General features: G+C 47.5%; 1 protein-coding gene across 1 annotated transcript; it reads left to right on the forward strand.

Annotated features, from left to right (window-relative positions):
* Positions 1-3,466: 3,466 nt before the first annotated feature.
* LOC118572001 (cytochrome P450 4F22) lies at positions 3,467-27,789 on the forward strand. The gene is made up of 12 exons (XM_036171397.1): positions 3,467-3,688; positions 6,327-6,471; positions 14,858-14,911; positions 15,736-15,863; positions 16,045-16,169; positions 18,640-18,907; positions 22,597-22,663; positions 22,778-22,907; positions 25,109-25,242; positions 26,457-26,521; positions 27,103-27,185; positions 27,612-27,789. The coding sequence occupies exons 1-12, from the start codon at positions 3,467-3,469 to the stop codon at positions 27,787-27,789; spliced, it is 1,599 nt and encodes a 532-aa protein (XP_036027290.1).
* The last annotated feature ends 206 nt before the right edge of the window (positions 27,790-27,995 follow it).

Genomic DNA, 27,995 nt, shown 5'->3' on the forward strand with positions numbered 1-27,995 from the left:
GGCATGCTGAGCCAGCGTTCTGCCCTGAGTCACATCTTAGCTCCTCAGTAGGGGAATCTAGGCGGGCACTCTGCATCTGACACATGCCCCTGGCACCCATCGCTTCTTTGAATCGGAGGAACTGAGCTGAGGGTTTAACTCCTGGTCTGGAAAAGGAATAGTGTCACAACCTTCTGTGTGAGATTGCCTGAGATGGAGGCGTCATATCCCTGCAGTGTGTGGTGCAGTGCATGGGGAGCACTATATCCTTGTTCCCACTTCAGTTCATGTCACTGCTTTCCTTCTTTCAGGAGCTGACCCCAAGTCAAGAATCTGAGTACCAGTAACTGGGCGATTTCAGCACATACCAGTAAAGAAAGAAGAAAGCCAAGAGAATTGAAAGCAGGTACCCAAAGGAATACCTACAGGCACATGCTCAGAGTAGCACATTTCCCCATTCCCAGAGATGGAAACAGCCCAAATATCTATCAAGAGATGAGCGGCTAAGCCCAACAGTGGTGGTGCATGCCTTTAATCCCAGCACTTGGGAGGCAGAAGCAGGCAGATCTCTGTGAATTTAAGGTCTATAAAGCAAGTTCCAGGACTGTTAGGCTACACAGAGAAACCTTGTTTTGAAAAACCAAACCAAACCAAACTAAACCAAATGAGTGGCTGAACCAAAGTGTGGCATGTCCAGATAATGGAATATTACTCAGCAGTACAAAGATCATAGGGATGATCCTTGGCAATGTGGCTGAGTTTGGAACAGGTAGAGGGAATGAGTCAGGCAAGAATGGTGCCATTTGTATGAAAGGGAAGAAAGCCACAGCAACACAAAGATCAGACACTGAGTAAACTGGGTGCGACGGCCCACCATGTCATCCCAGCACTGGGGAGGTAGTGCCCTGCAAGAGGATCAGCAAGTCTGAGGCTAGCCTGCACTAACTGCATGAAGCCATGTCTGTCTCAAAAATCTTTCAAAAAGGAAAAGGGAAAAGAAGGAAGGGAGGGAGGAAGAGAGGGCAGTAGAGGCCAAGATTTGTATGGAAGGAAGACCAGGGGAGTGGCTGCCAGTGGGCACAGGGATTGTTTTGACCACAGTGTTCCAGGTAGAGGCAATGGTTGCACAGTGCTGTGGAAGTGCTAAATGCCAGTGAAACGTTTACTTCCTTATTAATTTCATAAACTTTATTAATTATTTTTGTGACAGGATCTACTCTGAGGCAGTTCTGGCTTGGAATGTACTCAGTAGCCCAGACTGGTCTCAGCTTGAGCCCCTCAGATGCTGAGATTTCAGGCACACACCACCACACCTGGCGTCCAGACTGATGACTTTCTTTCCATTGTGAGACAGTCTCACAAAGTTGTTGGTTTGACCTGGACTTTATTGTGTGATCTGATCAAACCTTGGATGTAATTTAATGGTGGTAATTAAAGGTGTACGCCACCACAGCCAGGCTGGCCTTGGATGTTTTCAGTCCCTTGTCTCAGTTTTCCGAGTAGCAGAATTGTCAGCTTGTGACTCATGGCCCAGGTTTCTTCTCAGACTCTAAATAATCACTATTATATCTCAATGGACTTACAAAAAAGTACTCATATATGAGAGAGAATTGATGTTCCTTTCCTGCCCGCTGAGAAAATCTTTTATCTGAGAAAATCTAGCTATGCAGCCCAGGCTAGCTTTATTTGTGGTCCTCCTGCCTCAGCTTCCTGAGTACTGGGAATATAAACCTGCGCCTCCATGCTTGGCCTGCCATCTATTTTTCTGTGTTTGACTTATTTCCCTTGCCTTGCATGGTTGCACAGACCTGCAGTCCCAGCCTCTCAGGAGGCTGAAGCAGAATATCACTTCACACCAGGAGTTAAAGGTTAGTCTGAACTACAAAACAAGACACCATTTCAACCAGTCAATTAAAGAAGGTTGAGTGACTTACGTTACTTAACACGATGTCTTCCAGTGCCCTTTTGGCCAAAAATAACAGGCAATTCTTTTTTGTGGCCAAATAATATTCTATTGTATGAGTTGCTCATTTAAAAATGGCATTTTTTTTTAGGGCCTAGGAGATGCCTCAGTGGTTAAGGGTGCGTACTACTACTCTTACAGAGGAGGGAGTTCTGTACACAGCACCCATGGTAGGTGACTCACAACTGCCCCAAATTCCAGTCCCAGGGGCATCCATTGCTTCTGGCCTCCAAAGACACCTGCACATGAGAGCATATACCCACACACAGACACATACACACAATTAAACACTTAATATCCAAAAATTAAGAAAAATGATGTTGTGTATTATGTGAATCTTCACTGTAGTTGAAAAAAGAAAGAAGAAATAGAAGAGGTGAGACAGGGAAGGGGGAAAACCAATCAGGGAAGTTCTTGCTTTGGGCTGCTGGAGTTAATCTTGCTGGAAAACCCTGCATACAGTACAGGTCTCGGTGTTATTACACACACACACACAGACACACAGACACACACACACAAATCGAGAGAGAGGAAGAGAGAGAGAGCTAGAGTGTTGATTTACCAAGACTGTAGGGCCATTGGTTGAGAGCTACTTTGTGTGTGTGTGTGTGTGTGGTGTGTGGTTTGTGGTGTGGCGTGGCGTGGTGTGTGTGTGTGTGTGTGTGTGTGTGTGTGTGTTATGGTGTTGTGTGGTGTGGTGTGGTGTGGTGTGGTGTGGTGTGTGTGTGTGTGTGTGTGTGTGTGTGTGTGTGGTATGGTGTGGTGTGGTGTGGTGTGGTGTGTGTGTGTGTGTGTGTGTGTGTGTGTGTGTGTGTGTTTATGTGTGTGTTGCTTCCCCGGACTATGACTGTCTGTGCCCAAGCAGAGAAAGTCCTATGATAGGAGGGTCCAGCGGGTGTCTTGGGACTGGGGACATGGAGGGAGGTTTGATGACCTGATGGGTATAGCATCTCCATCCAGTACTGCAAACACAAACAAACAAACAATTAAATAAATAGAAAAGAAAGAAAATAAGGGTGGGGGAGTAGGGCTGGAGAGATGGCTCAGCAGGTAAAAGCAATGGCTTCTCTTCCAGAGGACCCATTTCAGAATGCCCATAACTCCTTAGAACTCCAAACCCTGTTCTAGCCTCTGCAAGCACTGCAGTCACAAGCGCAACTCCTTCACCCCTGACATGTATGACAATTAAAAATAAGCCCTTTTCAAAAGTTGTTTTTGTGAGCTGGAGAGATGGCTCAGCCGTTAAGCGCACTGGCTGTTCTTCCAAAGGTCCTGAGTTCAATTCCCAGCAACCACATGGTGGCTGATAACCACCTGAAACTCAATCTGGCGCCCTCTTCTGGCCCGCAGGGATACATGCAGACAGAATACTGTATACATAATCAATCAATCAATCTTTTTTTTAAAAAGGTTGTTTTTGTCTTTTAAAGAAAGGAGTGCGCCGGCCAGGTGAAGGATCCTCCTGTGTGTGCTGCGCCGGCCAGGTGTGTGGCTGCGCTGACCGGTCCCCGCTTGTCTTCTAGGATGCTGCCCATCACGGACTCTCTGCTGCACCTGCTGGGGCTGGAGAAGACAGCCTTTCGAGTGTGCGCCGCGTCGGCTCTGCTGCTATTGCTCCTCTTTTGGCTCTTCCGCCGGCTACTGCGGGTGTTCAAATTATGCTGGGACTTCCGCGCCCTGTGTCGCAGGCTGAGCTGCTTCCCAGAGCCTCCGGGCCGCCACTGGCTGCTGGGCCACGTGAGCATGGTGAGTGCGCAGGGGCAGATTCACTGTGTGCAGTAGGAGACCAGACCTCAGAGAGAGCAAGCAGTCTGCCCCGGGTCACACCGTCGGGAGGAGGCAGAGCTGACTGACTATGAAGTCAAGTTCGTGCCCGTGCTGGCTAGCTTTCCTAATACTGGAAGCTGCATCAGTGGTCTTACTCAGAGCTGGATGTTACAATAAAGACCTGCCAGGCAAGATGCACCCACTGCATTACAGTAACGGGCGTAACCAATTGTCTTTAAAGAAAATGATCCATGCCCCAAACAAAATAATAATAATAATAATAATAATAATAATAATAATAATAATAATAGTTCTTTCTATAGTTCTATAGCTACCAATGTAGCAGGGAGGTACTGATGCTCATAAAATTTGGGGTCTGGAGCCTAGAGTGGGAGCAAGGAGGGGCTCCTGGAGATTTTGTTTCTCTGACCTTACCTGTTAGGGTGATTCTACTCTTGCTCTTTTGCTTGTTTTCTTTGAAACAAGGTCTCTATGTATCCATGGCTTCCTAGAACTCGCTCTGTAGACCAGGCTGGCCTTGAACTCACAGAGATCTGCCTGCCTCTGTCTCTCAAGTGCTGGTATTAAAGGCGTACGCCACCATACCTAACCACTCTCATTGTTAGAATGCTATGATACTACACTGAGATTCTAACTCTTTCCTTGCATTTGATTTTTTTTTTTTTTTTTTTTTTTTAGCAAAGTCTTGTCGTGTAGGCCACGCTAGCCTCAAACTCATAACTCAGCTTCTGCCTCAGCCTCTTGAATGCTGGGATTACAGACAAAGGTCAGCATGCCTGACTCATCTGTTTTTTGTTTTTAATTTTTACTTTGAGACAAGGTCTCACTCTGCAGCTCAGCCTGGCTTGGAATTTGTATGTAGTTCAGGCTAGCCTCAAGCTCACAGCAAATCCTCTTGCTAACCTCATGAGTGTTGAGGTTAGTTGTGAGCAACCATAACTGAGACAGTAAGAGTCTCTTTAGAAAGATGGGGAGCTAAACATTAATTGAGACCCCCAGCTTAGGGATACACACATGCACACACAAACACCCCCCCAACCCCCCCCCCCACTCAAGACATAAAGAATAGTTTGCATGGCGACACAAACCACTGGTCCCAGTTTCTCAGGCTGATTGAGAAGGATCATCTGAACAAAGAAGTTCATCTTGGGCAACATAGGAAGACCTACTTTGTCTTTGGTATCCTAGGCTGCCCTTGTTATTGCCATCTTCTAGCTTTCCTGAGGAATTCTGGATTCCAATCATTCCAACCCTCTCCTGCTCACACACCACCATTGTTCCCCATTACAATCAAGAGGAAAGCTAGGGTTCAAAGGATTCTGGATCGGGAACTTCAACCTTCTGACTATCATCCTATCATCCCCCTACAGTCTCCAGAACTCACTTTCTGTTTCTGAAGCTGGTCCTTCGTTCAGCTGTGTTCTGTGTCCAGATATCTTTTTCTGACAGATGAATTTTCACGCTAATCTCCAAGTGCATATCAGCAGGAGGCCCTCTCTGCTTTCAGGCTTTGTTTGTTTTTCCTGAGGAAAGGGTCTCAGTGTGTAACCCAGGCCACTACAACTGTAGTATCTTCCTTAGTGCTGGGATCGCAGGCATTCACTACCAGGCCCACCTCCTCTCTCTCTCTCTCTCTCTCTCTCTCTCTCTCTCTCTCTCTCTCTCTCTCCAGGGAACTCATATAGCACAATCTGGTCTCAAACCTATTATGTAGCTAAAGATGATATTGAATTTCTGATTCTCTTGCCCTCTACCCGTTGAGATAGCAGACATTTGCCACTATAAATGGTTTAATAGTATTTTTTTTAAACTAACATTGTATTCTACTTTGCTTTTCTGTGACTATGATAAAAACACTCTAACTCAAAGCAACTTAGGGGAGGAAAGGATTTATTTGACTTACACTTCCAGGTCACAGTCCATCATTGGGGTAGTCAGGGCAGGAGCCGAAGTAGAAACCATGGGGGTGCACTGCTTACTGGCTTGCTCCCCCTGGCTTGAGGAGCTTTCTTATACAACTCAGGATTATCTGCCCATGGGTGGTACTGACCACAGTGGGCTGGACCCTCCTACATCAGTTACCAATAAAGACAATTCCCCACACACAGTTACGGGCCAGTCGGATCTGGGCACGATTCTTCTCAGATGTCCAGGTGACAAACTAAATGGGACATATAGCAAATATCTGATAAATGCCAGCTCTTACCATTGCTGTGCTACTCTCTGTCTCTCTCTGTGTCTCTCTCTCCCTCCTTTCCCCCCCCCCCATCTCTCTCCCTCCCCCTCTCCTTTTCTCCCCCTGCTATGCTCTCTTTGGAATCCACATTCTCATAAATACTAGGTAAGAGTTCTACTCCTGTGCCACACCCCCTGCCCCTCACTAGGGATTCTAGGCAAGGGCTCAACCCTTGAGCCAGGCCTCCAGCCCCAATGCTCTTACTTTTTTTTTTTTTTTTTAGAGGAGGGGGGGACTCAGAGAAAGGCAGCAAGAGACCCATGGTCAGTGTCCTGCAGGAGAGAGGCAGTGTGGTAGGAGGGGTGGGAACAGATTAAACTGAGTTGTCACATCTTCCTTATCCCTTTCTATCTGCCATAGTATCTCCCCACTGAGAAAGGCCTTCAAAATGAGAAGAAAGTGCTGGACACCATGCACCACATCGTCCTGGCATGGGTTGGACCTTTCCTGCCTCTGTTGGTGCTTGTCCATCCTGACTACATGAAGCCTGTGTTGGGTGCCTCAGGTAGGCAGGTTGGGCCTCAGGGGGATGAGTGAGCTTCCACTTCCCAGAACCTTCCTGGGATTATAGACATGAGGGTGCCCCAGAGGAAGGGTTATTTGAGTAGGGATTTTGAGGGATGAACAGAACTTCACCGAAGAAGGCCAGGCAATACAGGGTGTGAGAACAACATGGGCAAACAGTGTGACAGTGTGTAAGCATCTCAGGAACTTTGCAAGGCTGTGCACCTGCTGGAAGTCACAACTAAGCAATTCATTCATCCAAATTGTTCATCCAAGTTTGGGTAAGTAAGTGTTGCTCAATCCTAGGCCATGTTATTCTCTTCATTAAGACTGTGACCTGCCCACCATGACCAAGCATTTCAGTCATCCAGTGGGCAGCTGGCTGGCAGGGAGGCAGATGTGGATCCTTCTGTCTGCTGTCCCTACTTATCTTCCAAGTGTGCTTGATGGGTTCTCACTCATTCTCAGCACCCAGCTCCAAGGGGAGCTCTTCCAGGAAGTCTTTCCCAAATCCTCCAGGGATCTCTGTCTTCTAGACATCCTCAACCCTAATCCTAGGGTGAGTGAGTTTGGCCAACTATTCCCCTTGAAATGGATTCTTAGAATGACCTTGCCTGGAGCTGGTTGTCCTCATAATCCCAAGGGGACTGGTTTGATATTTAGATATAGGGTCTCTCTATGTAGCTCAGGCTGGCTCACACCAAACATCCTTTCAGATGTGTGCCATCACTCTGCTCTCTTGAGCCTTAAAAACATTTATTATTACATTTTACTATGTGTGTGTGTGTACATGCATATATGCATAAAAGTGTGGGACTTAGGCAGTTCTCACCTCCCAAAGAGGTCCCAAGGGTGGAGCTGAAGCCCTCAGCCTTGGCAGCAACCACCTCCCCCTTTTTCCTCTCTCTTCTACTGATTTTTCTCTTCTCTTTCTCTTTCCCTTCCTCTCTGATCCTTCTCTTCCTCCTCCTCCTCCCATTGTCAGGTTCCTGAGCTGGTTTGAGTTCTCCAAAACTTGTGTCAGCTGTGCTCAGGCACGTGGCAAACAGGCCTGGTTCCCTCCGCACTCTCTCTCTACCTTCTTCAGGTCTGTCTCCTTGGCTGCCTCCACTGGAGGTGCAGGATGGAGAGCTGAGAGGGACTGAGTCAACCTGGAGGGAGGTGTGGGGTCCCAGGAGCTTCTTACTCTCCTGCCCCTCCCTGTGGGCCTGCCCATCTTCTACTGCCACTGTTGCCCAGGCTGGGACCTGCCCCGCCCCCCAGCTGTGTTCTTTCCTTATTGAGGCAGAACTGGCCCAGAGTACAGTGCGTTATTCTTAGGTGAACCATCACTGGTTGGGTGTGTTCACAAGGTTGTGCAACAACTCACTCTCTCTAGTTTCAAAGGTTTTCATCACCCCACAGGTAGCTTGTACCTGAGGCGGTCTTGCTTCTGGTTCCTCCCTGCTGAACCTCCTGGCTCCCTGGTTTCTGTCTAGATGGACTTGCTGCTTCCAGACCTTTTTGTGTCTGGTTTCTCCTAGTCGGCCTCTTGTCTTCCCGGTCCATCCACACTATTGTACAGATTGGCCTCATGCTCTTTTCATGATTCCCTGTAGACATGGATCCAACTTTGCTTTTCACTTACCTGCTGGCTGTTGGGAACAACGCTACAGCGAACATTCACACACAGGGTTGTACTCACAGACCCCCACCCTCTGCCTTTTGTCCCTTTATCTTTTCCTTTTTTAAAAAAATAAGATTTATTTTTATTTGTGTGTGTGTGTGTGTGTGTGTAGGTCAGAGGACAACTTGTGGGAATCAATTTTCCTTCTACTATGGAGGTCCCAGGGACAAAACTCAGGCTGCTTGGCCTGTGCAGCAGGTGCTTTTAAGCCACTGAGCCATCTTGCTGGCCCTCTCCAGCCTTCTCTCCCTGATACTGGGCATGGAACTCAGGGCCTTGAGCACAGTAGGCAAACACTCTGCTACTGAGCCCTGTCTTCTAGTCCTATATTTGACTTTTTAAAAAGGCTTTATTATTTTTATTTGTGTATGCGTGCTATGTGTATGAGTACAGGGCTTGGAAGCAAGCACCCTTAACTGCTGAGTCACCTTTGGGGTCCAGGGTCTCTCATTCATTGCTCCTGGCCTGGGATCTTCACCTGTTCCCACCTCCCATCTCACTGTAGGGGTACTTCCCTGTGGGGTCTTAAATGGCTCCAGGAGATCTGAACCCAGGTCCTCACACTTGTGAGGCAAGTGTTTTACCGACTGAACCATACTCCCCAGCCTTATATTTTACTTTCTAGGGAATTCTTTTGCTGTTTTTCTCAGTGGCTGTGCATTAATTGTTCACTAACAGGCTTCCCAAGTATTCAGTTCACACGTGTTTGCTGCCAATAAGCGATACTTGGAATGAGAGTAGCGAATCAGCCAACAGTTGGTTCATCAGCAGATTTAAGGAGCATTTGCCAGGATGGAGGGGCAGTGATATGGCTCAGCAGGCAAACGTGCTTGCTGCCTATCCTGATAAACTGAGTTGGAGCCCTAGAACCCCATGGTGGAAGGAGAGAACCTACTTCTGCAAGTTGTCCTCTGACCTTCTCCTGCATAGCTTGCTTGGCACGCACACATATACACACACCCACTCAAACACGTAAATGCATTTTTTTTTTTTTTTAAAGAGAATGAGATAGAAGGTCAGAGTGGGTGACCTGTCTAGGTTTACAAAACAAGTATTGGCAGGACTAAAGTCTGATGCCAGGCCTAGCTCTAAGCACAGTTCTGAGCCGGGCACCATGTAGTAGGAGCCTTCCCGAAGCACTTTCCTGGCAGAGGCAGCTTCCCTTTCTAGCGTGGCCATCATGGATGGACAGTGATAGAGTTGAGGAGGAGCCAGAAGATTCCAGGAGAGAGCTTCCTGGAAAAAGGGTCAGTAAAGCCGAGCTTTGAAGGATGTGTAGGAGTTAGTCAGGTGTAGAGTCCGAGACAGAGGGGCTTGTCAGTCCAGAGGTACAGATGTGGGAGGGTGCTAGGGGAATTCAGCTGCTTTGGTTGGATGGAGTAGAGGGGATGTGCTTCGGGGAGCAGGAAATGAGACTGAGAGTTAAGAGGAAGCTGGGCCAGATGGGTTTGCGCTTTATCCTGGGGTGCTAGGGCCAACGGCAGGTCTATGAGCCTGGCAGATTTGGACCAAATCTGGGTATCAGTAGGACTCCTAACTAGTCTAGCCATCTCGTTCTCAGTACCACTTCCGCTCGGAAGCCTCTTCGGCCTTCCAGTAGCCCTTCCTCTGTGGCTTTCTTAGCACCTGGCACACTCTCTGCCACTTTGATAATTGGCTGGTGTGGGCCTCTCCTTCCCTTTCCCACCCCACCCAGGAGCTCCTGCAGGCAGGGAGTGGAGCTGAGCCATCCTTGGATTACTGGCATCACCTTGCATGGGTTGGGCACAGAAAGGCAACAGAAGGGGTGACTGATGAAGGATGACTGTGCATGGGGTTTGCCAATGCAGGGAAGTGTGCGTTGGTGGCTGAGTCACTTTGGGTGTACGTATATCCTTGGGGGCCTGTCCACTCAAACCTTTCTTTTCTTTTCTTTTTTTAAAATATATTTATTTATTAATTTTTTTTTCATTTTACATATAAACCCCAGTTCCCCCTCCCTCTCCTTCTCCTGCTTCCTCACCTCCCTCCCACTCTACCCCCATCCACTCCTCAGAGTGGGTAAGGCCTCCCATGGTAGTCAACAAAGTCTGGCATACCAAGTTGAAGGTTCCTAGCCCCTCCCCATTGTATCAAGGCTGAGCAAGGTATCCCACACAGGGAATGGGTTCCCAAAAGTCAGTTCATGCACCTGGGATAAGTCCTGGCACTGCTGCTAGGGACACCACTAACAGATCAAGCCACACAACTGTCACCCACATTCAGTGGGCCTAGTTTAGTCTCATACAGGTTCCTGGGCTGTCAGTCCAGAGTCAGTGAGCTCCAAATAGCACTGGTCAGCTGTCTCTGTGGGTTTCCCCATCATGATCTTGATCCCCTCTTCTTCTTCTTCTTCTTCTTCTTCTTCTTCTTCTTCTTCTTCTTCTTCTTCTTCTTCTCCTCCTCCTTCTCTTTCTCCTTCTCCTTCTTCTTTTTGAATGCTGAATGCCATTTATTGAATGAGGGAGAAGGTTCGAACCTTTCTATAGTGTATAGTTTTTTTTTTAAACTCTTTTGGGGCCTGCCACCCAGTTCCCAAATAACTACATGGAGACTTATTCTTATTTATGAATGCCTGACCTTAGCTTGGCTTGTTTCTAGTCAGCTTTTCTAACTGAAATTATCCCATTTCTCTTTAACTACATTTTGTCTCTAGGCTTTTTACCTTTCTTTATTCTATATATCCCTCTTCCCTTCTTATTCCATGGCTGGTTGTGTGGCCTAGTGGCTGGCCCCTGGTGTCCTCCTCTCCTCCCTTTTCTTGCTCCTTGCTCTTCTCTCTCCTATATTTCTCCTTCTATTTATTCTCTTTGCCTGGTAGTCTGCCTAGCCCTCTCCTTCCCAGCTATTAGGTGTTCAGCTCTTTATTAGACCAATCAGGTGATTTAGACAGGCAAAGTAACACAGCTTTACAGAGTTAAACAAATGCAACCTAAAAGAATGCAACACAGCCGGGCGGTGGTGGCACATGCCTTTAATCCCAACACTTGGGAGGCAGAGCCAGGCGGATCTCTGAGTTCGAGGCCAGCCTAGTCTACAGAGAGAGATCTAGGACAGCCTCAAAAGCTACACAGAGAAACCCTGTCCCAAAAAGCAAGCAAGCAAACAAACAAACAAAGAATACAACACACCTTTTCATCTTTAAACAAATATTCCACAACATAAACAAATGTAACACATCTTAAACTAATATTCCACAACAATGGTGTACAAGGAGGATGTATCCATTAATCCATCCATCCATCCATTCATCCATCCATCCATCCATCCCTCTGGACATCCATACATCTGTCTACATATTCATCTATTCATCTGTACATCCACTTACCCAATCACCCAACCATACATCCATGCATGCATACATACAATTTTCCATGTATTCATTTATTTATCTATCCAACCACCTTGCACCTATCCATCCACACATATGCTTTCCATCCATCCATCTATCCATCCATCCATCCATCCATCCATCCATCCATCCATCCATCCACACTTACCTACTCACCCATCTGTCTGCCTACCCATCCATCCACCAATCTGTCTATTTACACATCCAATTACCCACCCAATCATCTATTCATCCACTTACCCAACTACCTACCAACCCATTCATCCACCCACCCACTCATCCATCCATCCATCCATCCATCTACCCACCCAATCACTAAATTATCCATCTGTCATTCACCTACCATCCACTCATCTACTTATTCCTCTTCCCATTCATCCACCCATTTATCAATCCACCCATTCACTCACCCATCCATGCACCTACCTATCTACCTATCCACCCTACAACCCCAACCACCTATCCACTCATCCAACTCTCCATTTTTCCCTTCCTTCCTTCCTTTTCTTTATTCTTTTAAAGTTAAAAACATGTGTATGTACGTGTGTGGTTTTGTTTATTTATTTTGTATGTGTGTTAGGGTAGGTGTGAGAACAACTTGCAAGAGTCTGTTCTCTCCTTCAACCATGGTGGTTCCAAGGGGCTGACTCCAGTCTTTGGGCTTGGTGACAAGCATCTTTACCCACTGAAGCAGCTCACTGGGCCCTGACATTTTTCCTGGGTTTTGAGGACTGACACTCAGTCCTCATGCTTGTACAACAAGTGCTCTTACTCTTTTTTCCAGCCTTTCCAGCTCCTATTTTTCCTTTGATCCATTCATTCATTCATTTACTGAATGAAAAAGGTTCTTTTTTCTTCTTTTGAGGCAGAGTCTCTGGTGTCTCAAGCTGGCTTTGAACTCACTGTGTAGCCCAAGGTGATCCTGAACTTCTGAACTTTCTGCTTCCTCCTGGGATTGCAGGCATGTGCCATCACGCCCAGCTCATTGCGTCAGCTTTGATTTCTCTCAGTTCCCTCGGTTAGCAGTCTTTGCAACATCATCTACAAAGATCGGGGATCCACACCTGTTCTTCCTCACCTCATAGTGCCAAAATGGCATCCCCATCTCTGAAGGTCTTGGGGGCCTAGTGTCCCACAGTGACATGGGGTTCCTTCCTAGATCTTATTTCAAAGCTTATGATTTGCCAGTTCACAAAAATAAACAGCAGTATAATACCACACCTGATGGTATTACTGATGGCCGGAAGCCATCAGTAGCAGGAAGTTCACCCTGGCATGCAGTTGCTGCAGGACACCCTTGAATCTCTTCCCTTGAAGAACTGCTGGGGGCACCCCTCCCCCCATGACCTGCCTCCTTAGTTCAGGCTCGCTCAAAGCTCACATGTTCACTTCCCTGGAGCTTCTCGGGCATCATGGCAGCCAGATCCAGCCAGAAAACTTGGTAGCTGTGGGTAAAAAAGGAGAATGGGGCCTTCCTGATCCCTTAATTTGTGACTTGGCAATATCCAGCTTTTGGTGTGTGTGTGTGTGTGTGTGTGTGTGTGTGTGTGTGTGTGTGTGTTGGTCTGGGAGCATGTGTACATGTATGCATGTGGGAACCCGAGGACAACCCTAGCTGTTATTCCTCAGTGGCCTCCCATCTGTTTTTGAGACGGGATCTCTCAGTAGCCTGGAGTTGGCTAGCCAGTGAGCCCCAGACTTTCACTTCTTTTCACCCCCACATTGCTGGGATTATAAGTGCCACTTAAAAAAAAATTAAATTAAATTTTTTGTCTGGTATGTGGGGAGGGCAGAGGAGTCACTAAAGGGCCATAGCACATGTGAAGAGGTTGGAGAACAACCCATAGGAGATGGTTCTCTCCACCCTGTGGGACCCAAGATCAGAACGAAGGTGTTCAGGATTGACTATAAACTCCTTTACCTTATGCGTCATCTCATTTGCCCACTCACCATCTTATCAGCTTTGTTGTTTAAATGTGGGTTCTGGGGACCAAATTCAGGCTGTCTCATTTGCAAGGCAAGGTTTCACTAGCTGGCTTTTGGTTTAATGAGAAAGAGTCTCACTATGTATCGCAAGCTGACTTAAAACTTCGGCCTCAGCATCTGAACTTTGGGGAACACAGATATGTTCCCCAACAACAAGGGGCGCCTGACATTGTTTAGGAGGAGAGAGGCTCTGTGCTGTTGGTCCTGTGTGACAGAGTGACAAGGCTGGAGGATGGAGATGTCTGTTCCGGCAAAGTCTGGACCAGGGCTGATTACCGATGGCTTTGAAAATGAGCCCTGTCCAGGTGCCGGCGGGTGATGGGTGGGTGCAGCGGCAGATGCTCTTGTCAATGTCAGCAGGCCAGCATGACAGACAGACAGGAAGGTGAGGCTGGCTGTGGATTACAGCTGTGATGCAGATGCTGGGCCAGAGCTAACAGCAGGGAGGGTTAGGGCGAGTTGGCCTTCCTTTGGGAACATGGCCTGGAGGTGAGTGATGCTGTGTTGTGAGATGGTTGAAGGAAGAGTCTGGATGCATGGACCGAATGCACCAGAGCCATCAGTAGGAGGCTGAGCATGAATTATTATTATTATTATTATTATTATTATTATTATTATTGTTATTATTATAAGAAAGTCCAGCATTCAGGCCCAGTGAGATGGCTTCTTGGGTAAAGGCAATTGTTGACAAGCCTGACAAACTGAATTTCATCTCTGAGACCCAGATGGAAGGGGAGTACTGACTCCTCCAAGTTGTCCTTTGACCTCCACACACGTGCCCTGGCATGTGTGTGCCTACACATATAAATACATACATACATACATATTTTTCTAAAGCTTGGGTTTCTTTTCTATTTAGTTTTAGTGTGTCTGCACTACATTATGTATGTGGATGTCAGAGCACAAGTTGTGGGTGGGAGTCAGTTTTCTCCTTCCTTCTGAGTCCCAGGGATTAAACTCAGGTCATTGGGCTTGGCAGGAAGCACCCTTACACACAGAGACATCTGCAGGCCCAAGTTATCTATTTATTTATTTATTTTTAGGAAAGTTACTAGTACACAGCAGCCCAGGTTGGTCTAGAACTCACTATGTATGTAGTTAATGCTATCCTGAAATTTACAGTAATCCTGGGATTACAAGCATAAAACACCATGCCCAACCCCAAAGCTCTTTTACAAGACTAATGGGGAGCCATGGGAGGTGTTTAAGCAGGGGAGACTCAAGTTCAGATCAGCATGTTGTAAGATTTCTCAAGTGATAGACGTGAAGGTGGGGTGAGATGGGAGGCAGGAACCTAGACAAGAAAGTCCTAAGCAGAGGTCAGAACTCAGTCTGGAATACCCATTGCCTCCTCTTTCTCCACAGCTGCCATTGCACCCAAGGATGAATTTTTCTATAGCTTCCTGAAGCCCTGGTTAGGTGAGTGCGGAAGAGAGGATGCTGGTCCTCATTTCATAAGAGTGCAGGGGACTCGGTAGTAAAAGGAAACCTGCTTACTTTACAACTTTGGAAAGCTGGGTGTTAGCACAGAGAATAGGCAAAATGGCTGCCCACCCACTCAATTGGATCCCAAACTGGTTTTTATATTTCTTTTTTAAAAAAAAAATTATTTATTTTTAGTACATTGGTGTTTTTCCTGCATGCATGTCTGTATGAGGGTGTCGGATCCCCTGAAACTGGAGTTGCAGAGAGTTGTGATCTGTCTTGTGGGTGCTGGGAATAGAACCTAGGTCCTTTGAAAGAGCACTCAGTGCTCTTTAATGCTGAGCTATCTCTCCAGCCCCTGGTTTTTATATTTCTAACATTTCTCTGCCATTTGGATTTCCCATTGGCTGAGATCTTCAGTGAGTGGTGTCTAGCCCTGCCCTCTCCCCAGATTCCTATCCCATTAGTTCAGGACACAAAGCCTCAAATGATGAGTGTCTTGGGACTGGAGATTTCCTCCATTTCTGACACATGTGCTTAGACTTCCTGTAACTTTCAATCTTAGGATGAACTGAGATCACATGAAGCAGGCACCAGCTGGCAGCTGGGGAAGAAGTGGGTGTGTGGTGGGGGTGTGTGGGGTGGGGGTGTGTGGCTCCTGCTTATCTGCGATTCTCCAATGGCCTCTAAACTCACCTCATGCTGAACATGGAGCCAAAATGATTCCTTTACAGGACATGAGCGAAGGGTATGGGGTTTCTTGGAGGGCTGGAGTGGGGGAGAGGAGAGGCCTTTAGCCCTTGGTTTTCTGGGTTCAGGGGATGGACTTTTGCTCAGCAAAGGGAACAAGTGGAGCCGGCACCGCCGCTTGCTCACGCCTGCCTTCCACTTTGACATCCTCAAGCCCTATATGAAGATCTTCAACCAGTGCACCAACATCATGCACGTGAGTCCTGAGGCTGAGTGGTGGGTGGAGTTTGGCCTCATCTGGGAAGGCCTCAGAGCGGAGAGGGGCAGTGTCCCTCCTACACCTGAACTGGATTGGCAGTGAGGATCCTGCCTGCCCCTGTCTGACCAGCTCGTGGTCTGTGGTCTTCATGCCTGGTTGCCTTGGGTCTCCCTTCCAGGCTAAATGGCGGCGGCATCTGGCAGAGGGCTCGGTGGCCTCCTTTGACATGTTCGAGCACATCAGCCTCCTGACCCTGGACAGCCTTCAGAAATGTGTGTTCAGTTACAACAGTGACTGCCAGGAGTGAGTGTGGCCCCTAGGGTAGGTGGGGATGGGAGGAGAGAGGGACCCTCCCTGCAGTGATGCAAGCCCAGCTGTGCACCCACAGCCTTGTTTTCTTTCATTTTCTTCCTGGGTGGCCCCCAAGATGACAACACCTCTCTGAGCCTCAGTTCTCTTATAAAAAGGATTAAATGAGATCTTGGCTGGGTGTGGTAGTTCACACCCATGATCCATAATCCTAGCATTTGAGAGGTTGAGGCAAGAGGATCTTGAGTTTGAGTTTAACCTGGACAGCTTAGAAAACCCAACAGGGCATTGGTCACTTTTATTCTCAGCACTCAGAGGCAGGCAGATCGATTTGAGTCCAGGCCAGCTTGCATAGTGAGTTCTAGGATAGCCTGGGCTATGTCTTGAGAACCTGTCTCAAAAGGAAGCAAGCAAGCAAGCAAAACCCCCATATAAATACATAATTAAGTAAATAAAATGATGGCAGCCAGTGTCTTGGCACTTAACAGACGCTCAGGAAACACTACTCTCCCTCATTCCTCCAGAGAGGACACAGCCCGGAAATGCTCACCTCCTCCGTAAGCCCCTCCCTCTCCTCCCTCTTCTCTGCTCTCTCATCCTCTTGTCCTTACTACCCTTTTTCTTCCCTCTTACTCCATCTTGCTCCTCTTCTTCCTTCTCTTCTTTTTCTTCATCTCCTTCCTGTATTGCTATTTTTCATCCCTATCCTTCCTTCTCCTTCCTCACTTTCTTTTCCTCCTTTAAAAATATATATTAAAAACTCATCTGTCTTTAAATATTATGCGTATATGTCTGTGCGTAGGTATGTGCACATGAGTGCAGGTGCCCAAAGAGCCTAGAGACGTCAGATGCCCTGGAGCTGGAGTTACAGCTCAACCTGGGTGCTGGGAATCCAACTTGAGTCCTCTGGGAGAGTAGTACGTGCTCTTAACTACTGGGTCAGGTCTCCATCCCATCCTACAGGCTTTCACTCTGTACTCAGGGTGGCCTCTTGATCCTCCCTGATTCCATCTCCTTAGTGTTGGGATTGCAGGAGGGAACCCCCACCCCCCCCCCCGCCAAGTCCTTTGCTACACAAAGATGAGAATACCTGACTTTGAGAAGTGCTCTAAGGATAAAGTAATGTGGCAGCTTCCCTGGCATGTAAAAAGCGTTCAGTGAATATTTGTTGACTGAACTAATAAAATAACAATCACTCAAGTTCATTCATTTCCCAAATATTTGTTATGGGACTGGCTGTGCAGCTCTGAGGTGGAGTGCCTCATGTAGGAGGAGGCCCTTGGCTCCATTTCTAGTCTTGTGCAATAAAATAAAATAAAATAAAATAAATAAAATAAAATAAGCCAGATACAGGGCTTAAGAGTTATGAACCAGTGGTTACAAGCACATAATGCTCTTGCAGAGGACCAGAATTTGGTTCTAAGCACAAATGATGGGCAGTTAACAAACCTCCTATAGCTCCAGTTCTGCATGCGTGTGGTCAACACACATAATTCAGGATCCCCCCCCCCCCCCCACACACACACATAGACATAATTAAAACTGAAAACATGGGCTGAAGAGATGGCTCGGTGATTAAGAGCACTTGACGCTATTATGTAGGGTCCAGGTTTGATTCCCTAACACCTATCTGGTAGTTCACCACCATCTGTAACTCCAGTTCCAGGGGATCTAGCACCCTCTTCTGACTTCTGAGGGCACCAGGGACACATCTGTAGTGCACAGATGTGCAAGCAAAGCACTCATACACATAAAATAAAAATAAAAGAATCACAAAACAAAACAAAACATTTAAAATAAAATAAATCATGTGTGGTGGTGCATGCCTGTAATCTAAGCCCTTGATGGGCAAAAAGGCAGGGGAAATCAGAAGCTCAAGATCAGTCTTTGCTACATATTGAGTTTGACTCCATCCTGGGCACCAAGAGACCCCATCTTAAAAACACAAAAAAAGCTGGCGATATAGCTCAGTTGGTAAAGTGCTGGCCTAGCATCAGACAGACAGACAGACACACAGACAGACACACAGACACACACACACACACACACACACACACACACACAGATGTGGGAAGAAGGGAGGGAGAGATAGCGATAGAGAGGGAGAGGGAGAGGGAGAGGGGATATAGATTTAACGAAAATACAGGGGCTGGAGAGATGGCCCAGCTATTAAGAGCACTTGCTGCTTTTGGAGAGCTCGTCATTTGGTTGCAGATACCCACGTGGCACTAACAATAACCTGTAACTCCAGCCCCGGTAGATCAGACTCCCTTTTGGTCCCTTCGGGCACTGCACACAGCTGGTGCACAGACGCTGGCAAACACTCACAAACATAAAATAAAAATAATTAAAAAAATAACAAAATATGGTTAATACAGGGCCTCTGTCTGTCATTATGCAACAGAGGCTGGGCCCATGTATCTGTCTGGACCGCGCGGGTGGCTGACTACCCTTCTTTCTGCAGGAGAATGAGCGATTACATCTCTTCCATCATCGAACTGAGCGCCCTGGTGGTGCGACGGCAATACCGCCTGCATCACTACCTGGATTTCATCTACTACCTCACAGCCGACGGGCGACGCTTCCGTCAGGCCTGCGACACCGTACACAAGTTCACCACCGAAGTCATCCAGGAGCGGCGTCGTGCACTGCGCCAGCAGGGTGCCGAGGCGTGGCTGAAGGCCAAGCAAGGCAAAACCTTGGACTTCATAGATGTGCTGCTGCTAGCCAAGGTAAGGCTGGGTGGAAGCGGGCTTCTGCCCTAGAGCCCGGCATGGGAATTGCACCCACTGCTTAAAAAAGATGCTCAAACTCTTGGGGATTACAGAAAGGAGCCAGGTGTAGGGGCACAATGTGGGTGGGTTCATTCAGATGTCACAACAGAGTACTTCGGTCTTTTTAAATTTAAATGAGCCCCATTATAGTCTAGAGTGTGTTCTGTTCTGTGGAACATTCCTGTAAACTTAAGTATGCTATGAGTCCCGCTCAGACAGCTGATGTTAATACATGGAGTGAGGCTGGTAGAGCTTTTTTCTTTTGAAACAAAATATTTTAATTATAGTCATTGACCAGGCAAGTGGTGCATGCCTTTAATATCAGCACTCAGGAAACAGAAGCAGGCAGATAGCTGTGAGTTTGAAGCCAGTGTGTGTGTGTATGGGGTGTCTATAAAGCAAGACAAAGGACCACCAGGCTACATACTGAGATTCTGTCTCAAAAAACAATGTGTGTGTGTGTATGCATGCATGCGTGCACATATGGAGCTTTTATGGAGATCAAAAGACAACTTGTTGGAGCTGGTTTTCTCCTTCAACCATGCGGGGCTGGTTCCAGGGTTCAAATTCAGGCTCATCAGGCTTGGTGCCTTCACATCTTTCCAGCTTTATCTATTCATCTTCGCCCCCTTCCTCTTCCTCTCCCTCAACAATTCCCAGGTTGGCCTCAAACTCACAGTCTGTAATCCTCCTTATCAGCCTCCTTCGTGGTGAGATCATAGGTGTATGCCATCATGCCCAGCTATTCTGTTTCCTACAGATGACTTAAAGTATATAAGAAGATGATTACAGGTTCTGTGCAAACACTCTTAATTTTAATTATGTGTTTATGCATGGGTATGTGCGTATAAGTGCACATGCCCTTGGCAGTCAGAAGAGGGCATTGGATAGCCTGGAGTTTCAGGGAAGCTCCCTGACACAGTGCATGGAATTGAACTGGGTTCCTGACACAGTGCTTGGAATTGAACTGGGCTCCTTCAGAAGAGCAGCAAGTGCTTGTAACCACGGAACAAACTTCCAGTCAAAACACCCTTGTTTTTATTGTCATTGGCGCTTGGAGAATTGAACCCAGGGCATAAAGAATACTATACAAGTGCCCTGCCATTCAGCTGCGGCTCCTCCTTCTGTGGATTTGTGTGTATGTAAGTGTGTGGGTGTGAGTGCCTATACATGCACAGTTGGGTTTAACAGCCAGTGTAAAAAGTGTGGTGCCTTCCTCTATTGCTTTCTGACTTATTGCCTTGAGTCATGGCCTCTCATGGGATTGGAATCTTGACATTTCATCTAGTCTGGTTGTCCAGTCAGCAATAGAGATCTGCTTGGCTCTGTCCCCAATGCACACAAAGTTATGGCTTTTTTAATTAAAAAAAATATGTGTTGGAGATCTAAATTCAGGTCTTAGTGTTTGTGCAGCAAGTACTCTTACTCACTGAGCATCCTCCCAGCCTGTTGTTTTTACATTTATCTTACTCTTAAATACGTGTGCATGTGTATGTCTGAGGACAAGTGCCCTTAGGTCCAGAAGAGGGTCACACTCCTTGGAGCTGGAGTCCGAGGCAGGTGTGAGTTGCCTGATGTGTACGCTGAGTGCTGGGCACCAAGCCCAGATCTTCTGCAAGAGTGGCAAGTGCTCTTGGTGCTGAACTATTCCCAGGCATTCTGGTTTGTTGCCTTTTTTTCCTTTTGAGGCAGTGTCTAGTTCTTGTATAGCTGAGGATGACTTTGAATTTCTGATCCTCCTGCCTCCATCTCCCTAATGCTGGTATCACAGGGGTGTGTGCCTAGCCTCTTGTGGGGAATTTTTGATACAGTTCTGGATTCCAGCCATGGCTGTGCCACTCAGAGGGTATTTGATTGGGATCTCCATACCTGGTGCTCACAGACCTGACGACAAACTTGTTGGCTATCCAGCAGGATAAATGGCTGCCAGGAGCTACTCAGTAAATGCGGGAGTGCAGCATGTGACAGTACAGAGATGATGATGGCCCTTGTGGGGGTTAAGTCATCTTAGGTAACTTAGAACAGCTGGGTCTGGTGACACATAATCCCACAACGTGGAAGGTTGAAGAAGGAGGATTGTGAGTTTGAGACCACTCTGGGCTACATAACCTGTGAAGAAATGGAAAGGATCAAAATGAAGCAAGAGGAGAGAGAAGAGGAGAAGGGCTCACATGATGGAAGGAGAGAAGTGACTCCTGAAAACTGTTCTCTGGCCCCAGATAGTATCTTCCAGGAGAAGCTTGAGAGGCAGGTTTGCCTAGGAAATGCACAGCCCTGACTTCATCTGTAACAACACCCCCCCACACACACACCACACACACACACACACACCACCACACCACACACACCACCCACACACACCACACACCCACACACACATACACACACACACCACACACACACACACCACACACACACATGCACACACACACACCACACACACCACACACACCACACACACACATACCACACACACACACACACACCACCACACACACACACACCACACACACACACACACACCACACACACACACACACACCACACACACACACCACACACCACCACACACACCACACACCACACCACACACCACACACACCACACACACACACACACACACACCACACACACCACACACACACACACCACACACACATACCACACACACACACACACATGCACACACACCACACACACACACACACACACACACATCCCTAATCACTTAGTGACATTGTATCTGTTGGTTTATGTAAATGGTGAAATTACCTAATGCATTTCCCCTCCTCTTCTTTTTGCATTCATTCATTCATTCATTCATTCATTCATTTATTTATTTTGTGAGTCCATGAAGGTGTATGAGCATGCATGTGCCACAGCATGAATGTGGAGGTCAGAGGGCAAATTATGGGAGTTGATTCTCTCATACCATGTGGGTTCTGGGAATTGAACTCTGACTGTCAGGATGGGCAGAAGACACCTTTCCATACTGATTCATCTTTCTGTTTCCTTCATTCATTTTTATTTTTATTTTTTTGAACTCTAACATAATTGTCAAGTGATGCTTGTATGAACTCCCTCTGACATTCCTTCCCTCTTTCATCTCTTTTATAGTACATCGCAACCTTCCCTCTGCTAGGAGTATTTATAGCCAATGTAGTGTAGGAGAGGGGTGGATGGGAAGCCAGGCACAGTGGTGCACACCTGTAACTCCAGCTCTTGGGAGACTGAGCTGAGTCTGGGCTGCATATGGAGTCTCTGAGAGAGTGGGGTGGCAGGATGAGCTGAGGAGATGAGGATATGGCTCAGCAGGTAAAGACACTTGCTGCAAAGACTGATGACCTGAGATCAATCCCTGGGACACTCATGTTAAAAGGAGAGAAATAACCCCACCAAATTGTCCCGGTTCTCACATGTGCAGCATGGCATATGCATGAGTGCACACATGCTTGCATGCACACGCACACACAGATCAAATAAATAAATGCGTGCACACACTAAATAAATAAATGTAAAAAATAGAAGTGGGAAGAAAGGAAGAAAAGAAAAAGACAAATGGGAAAATAGGTAGATTTGACTTTGGGGAAGCTCTGGGATGGAGGAAGTGGGTAAAGTGGGCTCCGCATCCTCCACTGCCATTGCAGGATGAAGAGGGAAAGGAATTGTCTGATGAGGACATCCGGGCTGAGGCAGACACGTTCATGTTTGAAGGTAAGGATGCCGAGTGAGGCCAAGAAGTGCCGCTGTCCTCCTGGTGTGGGGAGCACCCCAGGGAATACTTATCTGCCTGGAGGTGGTAGCTCCACAGTGCCTGTCTGCCCCTAGGTCACGACACAACATCTAGTGGGCTGTCGTGGGCGCTGTTCAACCTGGCGAAGTATCCCGAGTACCAGGAGAAGTGCCGGGAAGAGATCCAAGAGGTCATGAAGGGCCGGGAGCTGGAAGAGCTGGACTGGTCAGTTGGGAGGGTCGGGCGGGCTGAAGGGAGACAACCGAAGCCAGGGTCTTGAGTGTGAGCCCCTGTGCTACCTCGTTCTGATGACGTGGCCTTGGACAAGTCCTTTTAGCTTTCAGAGTTCTAATTCTTGGGACTGGTTGACATGCCTACCCCTTCTTCAGCACTTCTCAGAACCACTCATCAGCCACTGTTGTGGTCCCACTACATGACAAACATCCCTCAGATCCAGTGGCTGTGGCAAGCATTTAGTTATCGCTTTTACCTGCACACAATTTTTTTTTGTGTGACTACTGGGCTCAGTTGTGTGGAGTGGGGCTGCTTCTAAATGGTTGGCTGGGTTCAGGTCTCATCCAGGTATCTCCTAACTCTCCTAGGATCCGGGGTTACTCTGGGGGATGTTCTTCTCAATGCAGATTCCACAAGAGTCAAAAAGTTCTGTGTACACTGACACATCATGGAGGAGGCGAGTCCAGGCAGCAAGTGGGCAGGAAGGGTCCCTGGCCTGAGAGTAAGGCCTGCAGACACATCGCCCTCTGGGATACAATGTTTCAATTGGGAGGAAGTGGCATGCCAGGGTGATCATGATGCAGAGAGAAAGTGCAGACTAGAGACCAGGAAGACAGTCTTGAGATGTGAGCTGACTCAGTGATACAGAGAACACAGCCCTGTAGCCAGGCATGGTGACACATCTGCCATTCCGGCTTTTGAAAGGCTGAAGCAGGAAGCGGTCAAGGTTAGCCTTGTCTACATATTGTGTTTGAGGCCAGCCTGGGCTATATGAATCATTGTTTCCAAAAAAGCATCTCTGAGGGAGATGCCTTAGTTGGCAAAATGTTGCCTTTCAAAGATGAAAGAAAATCTATGTTACAAAAAATAAAAAATAAAAATAAAAGAGCTAATGTCTTAGTCAGTGTTCTATTGCTATGAAGAGATGCCATGACCACAGCAACTCTTATAAAAGAAAGCATTTAATTAGGGCTTGCTTACAGTTTCAGACGTTTAGTCCATTTTCATCACTGCGGGAAGCATGGTGGCATGCAGGCAGACATAGTGCTAGAGAAGTAGCTTAGAGCGCTACACCTGGATCTACAGCCAGCAGGAAGAGAGAGATACTGGGCCTGGCTTGGGCCCTTGAAACCTCAAAGTCCCAGCAGCAGCCCCATTGCTTGCTGTTTTCATTTGTCATGATTGTGATTGGTTGATGGTCAGATAGTTTTGTTTGAACCTCACGTATACCAACCAATTTGACTACCACTGAACTACATTCCCAGTCATCTTGTGTTTCTTTGTTTCTATTACATTTATTTATTTATCTATTATGTGTGTGTGCATCACTGCATGCATGTGGAGGTTAGAGGACAACCTGCAGGAGCTGGTTCTCTCCTTCTCCAGGGATTGAACCCAGATCGTCAGGCTTTAAGCGAGCTCCTCAAGTCCCTGAGCCACCTCACTGCCTTCTTCTGGTGTTTGCTTGTTGGTTTGAGCACTGGGCCTCACTAAGTTGCTTAAGTTGACTTTGAACTCCCTCTCCAGCACAGCCTCCCAGGTAACTGGAATGTAGGCCTGGCTGGTGGCTAGATATTTTGCATCCTAAGTTTGTTATGGGGCTTGAGGTCACAGCCCATGATTGCAACAAACCAGGATCAGTAGCCCATTCTCTATTACTCAATTAAAACAGCCAAATTACAAGTGGAAAACAGAAAAAGGAGATCTATTCAACATGGCCACATTGAGAAGGGGCAGACAACAGAGTAACAGTGACTCTTTCCAAAGTCCATCTGTGGGGTCCTGGAATGAGGATAAAGTTTAAGTAGAGATCTGAGTTATGTATGTGTAAGCAGCCCTGTCAAGATGTGGTCCCACCCCATCCACTCATCATCACATGCTCTGTAAAGTGGCCCAACAACTATAAGTCTCTTTCTGGGAGAGTTTCCTTCTGGGTGTCCTCGCCTTTACGTTTCCCCCTTTCCTGGCATTAGATCCAGTTTCTAGGACTCCATTGCTTCAGCAGTCTGATGGTCAGAATGAGTTGTGCAGCCCTTTTAGAACATCTTCTTTCCTTCCTGGTCAGTCACTCTCACGACACTGGCCTGGGCCATCTGTAAATTGCAGAAGCCATGGGGCCATTCTGGATCTTTTGAACTGGTCCTTCAAAACCATTTCCATGTGTGCATGAGTCACAATTCCTTTCTTTTCAGGGATGACCTGACTCAGCTGCCCTTCACCACCATGTGTATCAAGGAGAGCCTCCGACAGTTCCCACCTGTGACGCTCATTTCTCGAAGATGCACCAAGGACATCAAGCTGCCAGATGGGCGCATCATTCCCAAAGGTGCCCACTCTGTGCCCTCCACTGCTGCGGTGTGGTTTACAGGGGTCGGGCCAGGCCTGCTGTGGGTGCAGGATCCCTGTGTGTCTGTTGCTAGTGATGAGGACATCTTACTTTCATTTCCTGTCAATGTGACAATATTACCCGACAAAAGCAATTTTAGGGGTAAGGTGTTTATTTGGCTATAGTCTATCATGGTAGGTGGGTCAGGGTGGTAGGGATTTGAAACAGCTAGTCTTATTGCAGCCACAGATAAGAGCATAGAGCAATGAATGGCTCTGTGCATGCCAGTGTTCAATTCTCTCCTTTTTATTCTGTCCAGGTCCTAGCCCATGAAATGGTGCTGTTCACATTCAGTGTGTCTTCCCACATTAAGTAATCCAATTAAAAAAATCTTTTATGGGGGCTGGAGAGACAGCTCAGTACTTTAAGAGTGCTGCCTCCCAGAACCCATATGGTGGCTCACACTATCTGTAACTCCAGTTCTAGGGAATCTGATACCCTGTTATTAACTCTACACGCACCAGGATTGCATGTGGTATAAATACATACATGCAGGTAAAATATTCATATACACAATAAATAAATAAATAAACCTAAAAAAAGCACTTGCTACTTCTTGTAGATAACTGAGTTTAGTTCCAAGCACCTGGTTGGGCAATTCACAACTACCTGTAACTTCAGAACCAGAGGATCTGACTCTCACTTATGGCCTCTGTGGGCACCGACACACATAAATCATGTGTACACACACACGCACACACACACACACACACACACACACACAGTACATATAAAATAAAAACAAATACTGAAAAAGAAAAATTCTTACTGGCATGCCTACAGACAATTAGGCAATCAATCCCTCATTGAGACTCCTTTTCCAAGTGATTCTAGACTGTATCAAGTTGATATAGCTAATCATCATGGCGGGAAATGTAGGTGTGTGTGAAGGAGATCGATGTGTCTATATCCATAGTGGAAAAAAAGGGGTGGGTGAGACAGGGCTGGATCTGGGGGATACTGATGGTACAGGGTCAGTTTCTTTAAAACAAATTATTATTGTCAGTATTATTATTATTACTACTACTATCCCCTTATTATTATTACTATCCCCCACCGTGTGTGTGTGTGTGTGTGTGTGTGTGTGTGTGTGTGTGTGTGTGTGTGTTTCCAAAGACTCCCTGGGGTCCCACTGATTCCAAATGTCCCTACAGGTATTATCTGCTTGCTCAGCATCTATGGGACACACTACAACCCTTTAGTGTGGCCTGACTCTAAGGTAAGCTCCTGCCTTTGTCCTCCTGTAGCTCTGGCTCCTTCTCAGGGCTGCTTGCAGGGACTGGCCCTCCTCCTCCACCGTTCCACCCAGTCCTTGTTAACTCACAAAGTCAACCAAGAGTCACTGAGTGTTCTGCTCAGCACTGGTAACCTACAATGACGCTGCCTTTGCCCTCATGGTCCTGGAAGTCAAACTCAGGCGACAGGCCAATAGAGAAGGTCATTTTGGAAATTGCTAAATACTTAAAGGAAGTAAAAACAGAGAGGTTGGGGACATTCAGTTCAGGGGATCAGGAGAGTCCTTGAAGACAAGATGATGTTTGAGCTGAGACCTACTGAGGATGAAGAACAGGGAGAGGCCTGTTCCAGGCTCAGGAAACAAGTGCAAAGGACTTGAGGTAGAAAAAAGCCCGGGTGCTGGACAACAGAAGGAGACAGGCATGGCTAAGATGTAGTGTGTGAGATAGATTGGAACAGATGACCCCGAGGTGTTCCAGCTGCATGGGCCCTCAGAGATTGAGGTGCAGGCTAGGATGTATGGTTGGGCCAGAACCCAGACTCACCCAGGCAATTCCTATCTAGGTATACAATCCTTACCGCTTTGACCCAGATACCCCACAGCAGCGATCCCCACTGGCCTACGTACCTTTCTCAGCAGGTCCCAGGTAAGGCCTCTACTAACCCCAGACATCACCACAAGTGGGAGGGACTTGGCCAGTGTCAGGTCAGGGATGTGCCCCATGGAAGCAGAGACCAAGTCTCACCCACAGGTCATTTCTGGCAACCCAAGTCCCCTTTGTACCCTTGACGGAACCAAGGGTTCAGCATCAGATCGCAATTCCGTCCTTGATAAGAGGGTACCCCTCCTGTATGTTAGACCCGGGGTTCTGGGCTCACACACTTCTGACAGCTCTGTGATATGGTCTTCATTCGGTTCTATAGAAGCGGGCACTGAGGCTCAAGCAAAGGGCGGTCATCCATCAGGATGCAGATAGCAGCAGGCTGTGCTAGGATTTGAACGTTTGACTCCAGTGTCATGTCCAGAGACATGTCCTAAGGATTCTTGCCTGTCATTTGAACCCTTCCTGCAGGAACTGCATTGGGCAGAGCTTTGCCATGGCAGAGATGCGAGTGGTCGTGGCGCTGACCCTGCTGCGCTTCCGCCTGAGCGTGGACCGAACGCGCAAGGTGCGGCGGAAGCCAGAGCTCATTCTGCGCACCGAGAACGGCATCTGGCTCAACGTGGAGCCTCTGCCCCCGCGGGCCTGAAGGCGCCAGGCCCTGCGGATCCCCGGGTTCAGGCTCCGTCCACTCAGGCCTAGACCAGGTCTCCAAGGGCCTGGGTCCACCTCCAAGATCCTGAAGGAGAAGACCACGCTCCTCAAAAGTACAAGAGGATAAAGTGTTGTGGAGGAGCATCTAGTTGGTGCCGACCACGCCCCTCAGGACAAGGCCCAGCCCCTTGGGATCTGATT

The sequence above is a fragment of the Onychomys torridus genome, chromosome 21, assembly GCF_903995425.1.
Source record: "Onychomys torridus chromosome 21, mOncTor1.1, whole genome shotgun sequence".
Classification (NCBI taxonomy): Eukaryota; Metazoa; Chordata; class Mammalia; order Rodentia; family Cricetidae; genus Onychomys; species Onychomys torridus.

Excerpts from the sequence above, each read along its gene's own strand:
- LOC118572001 (XM_036171397.1), top strand. The coding sequence starts at position 3,467 with ATGCTGCCCATCACGGACTCTCTGCTGCACCTGCTGGGGCTGGAGAAG. Across the intron at positions 22,908-25,108 it reads GAGCTGGAAGAGCTGGACTG|GGATGACCTGACTCAGCTGC; the intron begins GTCAGTTGGGAG and ends CTTTCTTTTCAG. Across the intron at positions 26,522-27,102 it reads TAGTGTGGCCTGACTCTAAG|GTATACAATCCTTACCGCTT; the intron begins GTAAGCTCCTGC and ends ATTCCTATCTAG.